Here is a 3,864-nt window from a genome sequence, read left to right on the forward strand (position 1 = left end):
GCCAGGGCTGCCGAATCATCGATTTTGATCATGGTCAGTTTCTGGCAACCCTAATCAAGACACAATACATGAAAAACAAACATAACATCACAATCACTGAGAGAGAACATTTTCAAAGAGCCTTCAGCGTGCATCTGATCTGGAATCAGCTCTGTGTTTACTGAGAGGACTGACTGATGCACATATCTATTGTTTTCTCTTTTCCTCTCCTCTCCATCTCTGACTGTTCCTCATTCCTCTCTCCACAGACTTCAGTAAGTGGGTGGTGGTGCGCTTGCTTCGCGTGGCGGCGGCTCCAGACTGTGACATCCTCCACGGGCGAGTTTCTGCCGTGTTGTGCTCTCTGCTCCACACCCTGAGAGCCAGAGCGCCTTTCATCTGCAGCCGCCTCACTCAGGACCTCGTCTCCTTGTCCCAGGACCTCAGCAACGTCCTGTACGCTCACATCTCCACCCTGTCAGGACATGGGTATTCTCTTGGTATTCACACACTGAAACCATGGCCTGTAACGCTCGAGTGCTTCAGTATCTCCCCCCTCTGTTCCTCCCACTACCTCACCCCCTCTCCTCTCGTTCTGCCCTCTCCTGCCGCCCTGGAGTCGCTGACTGCGGTGGCGCTCGGTGTCGTAACGGACGCCCTGCGGGGAGTCGTCTCCCGTCAGGATATCAGTGTCGCCTGGGAGACGGCGTGTTCCTTCCTGGCTAACGGCAACACCAGGTTGAGGAAGATCTCCATGGTGATGTTGAGTCGACTGGTGGAGCTTGGAGGGTTTCCTGAGATGCGCGGCCACGAGTTCTTCACGGCTTACCTTCACCTGCTGGAAACGCACTCCTACACGTACTCGGCAAACTCAGAGGAGAAGGACCCGTACGCAGGAGAGCTGCTGCAGCTGACTCGCTGCGTGTTTCAGACGCCCGCCGTCTCTCACACACACTTTGAACCCATCCATCTCTCGCAGATGTTCGAGTGTGTTTGTACTCTTGGAGGGTCGGATGTGAAGTTGGGGGCAGAGGTTACCGAATCGCTCTGCTTGCTGTTCGGCTTCTTGCTCTCCGGTGCAGTGGTTTATGAAAGTGCTGCGTTGTTGCGACGGCAGCGAGTCACAGAGGTCTGCAGGACGCTGACACGCACCGTCGGAACGGAACATCAGGCTGAAGTATGAGTCTCTTTTAAACCCTCTCTTCTTTTTATGCTTTTTTAAATGTTGTTACATCATTTTAAATTCCACCTTCCTCACGATATCTGTGTTTGCAGTGCGCAGAGGGGTTTCTCAAAGTAGCGCTGAAGGCTGAGGCCGCTGTCGTGGTGCAGAAGGCCGGAGATGGAGAGACGGCAGCCAAGAAATCCTGCAAATCTGCCCCAAAGTTAATGAGCAAAACAACCGAAACATCAGCAGCGTGAGTTTGGCAACCTTCACAGCTTCTTACGAGCAGTAGATCATTGTGATTAGGGCTGCACGATTCTGGGAAAAAATCAAATTGCGATTTTTCGGACAAATATTGCGATTCGATTTGCGATATTTGTTTTTAAGCGACCCAACGGAAGTTTATTGTAAAATGCGGCCATATCTCCGGCTAGGAAGGTCGTGTCAACGTGCTCCCGTCTCTAGCACCCCCGCAGCCCGAGCTACGAGTGAAAGAACTAAACTTACACGAAACTTCTGTTGGGTTGCAATAAATTGAATTGTGGGTTCGATCCCAGCCCTTGCAGCCAACATGTCGATGTATCCTTGGGCAAGATACTTAACCGATGGCATGGCCAACAGTGTGTGAATATGTATGAATGTTAGTTCCTAGAGTAAGGTACACTGCTCTGTATGAATGGGTGAAGGACATGTAGTATGTAAAGCGTTTTGAGGGGTCGTAAAGACTGGATAAAGCGCTATATAAGTACAGTCCATTTACATCACGTCTTGTTATAAAGGTAATATGGTGTACTTCTGCTATTTAGTTTTTCTTACTTATTGTGTTATTAATAACGTGTGCATACTTAGTTAGTACTCTATTCTCCTCGCTTTATCTGCACTGCCTGCTGTGATATTGTACGTTTCCCCGTTGCGGGACAACTGAAGGGTTTCTGATTGTGATAACGTGTCTGTTTCTGAAGCGAGGGGGACATGCGCGCTGGCAGCGATGTGTGGGCCGTGGTGAACTCTCGTCTGGAGGAGCTGCTCACCTTTCTGATCTCTGACGGCCCCGAAACCAAACAGACCCTCTGCGCCCTCGAGGGTCTGGCCCTCATCCTCCACCTGGCCGCCCTCTGCTCCGCGCCCACCAGGTGAAACACAAACACTTACACCTGCTGTCCCTCCAGAGCTCGTACGATATATTTTCTTTCATGTCTCACACACAGTATTAAAGGTAACACAAAAGGTAAGGCAAGCCCACACAGGCCATAAGACTGTTAAACACCTGAACTTTTGAAACAACATCCACAACATTAATCTGGCTGCAATTCAGAAATTATTTATCTAATACTCTTATAGCACTATTCCACATTTCACTTTTTTACCCTTTTTCTTTTTGTATTTACTTGCACTATTTAATTTTTTCAGTTTTTATTGTGTTGCACTGTTGGAGGAGCCTGTGACCTAAGATGTTCATCGTCATGACTACACTGTAGCTATGTACCAAGCCCCCAGGAAGTGCGCTGGACTCTGATGAAAATATTCGTTGTGTCCAAACGGCGGTTCTACAATTTCCGTATCAGTCCGTGACGTCACTGGGCCCAGAAAGACATTTTCCCATTGACTAACATTGGGAAAGAGATGTCTGTAAATCAGCGGATACTTTTTTTTTAAACTAAATGAACTTCCCAGTATGAACTATTTTATAGCCCTTATTATAATCATTAGGTTCTTAAAGTTGTAAAATGCACTAAAAGCCGAATCTAGATTTATTTTCTGTCTCCATTCATTCTACTGAGCCGAGAGTGGGCGCTCGGGGGGCGGGGCTTAAGGGGCGCATGCTCTGTGAGCGCACATACGGGTTCTTCTGCTCTGACAGCCAGGCATGATGGGTAATCTGTGACGTTTCGCTCTCTCACAAGTTGGGCCATTTTGTCTTCATGCGCCAATGAGCAGCTCTCATAGGAAGGAACGAGACCCCTTGAACCTTGAAGCCTTGAAGCCTTGAAACTTGAATTTGTGCTTGGTAGATGATTTCTATGTTAGAAGGATTGGCTGCTGTTTGGCTTTGGCAGAGGAGATTTGTCCCACTTTTCATGGGCGTACCCCACATACTCAGCTCTGCTGCTCATCCCACAAATGCTTGTTCCTCACAAATGTGGTACCATTGGAAAGATAAGAAAACAGGCTTGCCAACGGAATAAGATGTGTTGCCAAAAAGTATTGAAATCATCTACCAAACACAAATTGCCTTACTTTTTGTGTTACGTTTATTTGTTCTGCCTATCAAACACCTACTTCTTATGTTGCTGCAGTTTTGTGTCTTTCTTCGACTGAGATCTTGTTTTTGCATCTCTTTCTTGCTTCACAGCTCTTCTCCCCTCCTCTGGTTGCCATCGGAGACTCTGGGCAGGTCCCTGAAGAGCTGTCAGGCGGTTTTAGAAAGAGGTCCTCTACCTGCCTCGAACCAGGACTACTTTCAGTCTGCTGTCCGGGCCACTGTGAGGGTCCTGGACTCTGTCCTCTACCTGACAAGTAAATATACACCCACAGAAACAAACATTCCAGATTCTTTGTTTGCTGTGTTCAATATTAATGCATTTTTATTAGGGCCGGGACTTTAACGCGTTAATTAAGATTAATTAATTACACAAAAATTAACGCGTTAAAAAAATTAACGCATTTTAATCGCACTTATTTTTGCACCGCGGAACGTTTCTCACTGGATGAGTTTCAGG

General features: G+C 47.4%; 1 protein-coding gene across 1 annotated transcript in view; it reads left to right on the plus strand.

Moving 5' to 3' along the window:
• The first annotated feature begins 246 nt into the window (after positions 1-246).
• LOC104958463 (serine/threonine-protein kinase ATR-like) overlaps positions 247-3,864 on the plus strand; it is a 6,659-nt gene continuing 3,041 nt past the window's right edge. The window contains exons 1-4 of the mRNA XM_010786204.1: positions 247-1,156; positions 1,255-1,397; positions 2,107-2,277; positions 3,498-3,708. Of these exons, the coding sequence (XP_010784506.1) occupies positions 734-1,156; positions 1,255-1,397; positions 2,107-2,277; positions 3,498-3,708 (948 nt within the window). The 5' untranslated portion in view covers positions 247-733. The remainder of the gene's footprint in view (positions 1,157-1,254; positions 1,398-2,106; positions 2,278-3,497; positions 3,709-3,864) is intronic.

The sequence above is a fragment of the Notothenia coriiceps genome, unplaced genomic scaffold (genome assembly GCF_000735185.1).
Source record: "Notothenia coriiceps isolate Sejong01 unplaced genomic scaffold, NC01 NC01_scaffold00028800, whole genome shotgun sequence".
NCBI lineage: Eukaryota > Metazoa > Chordata > Actinopteri > Perciformes > Nototheniidae > Notothenia > Notothenia coriiceps.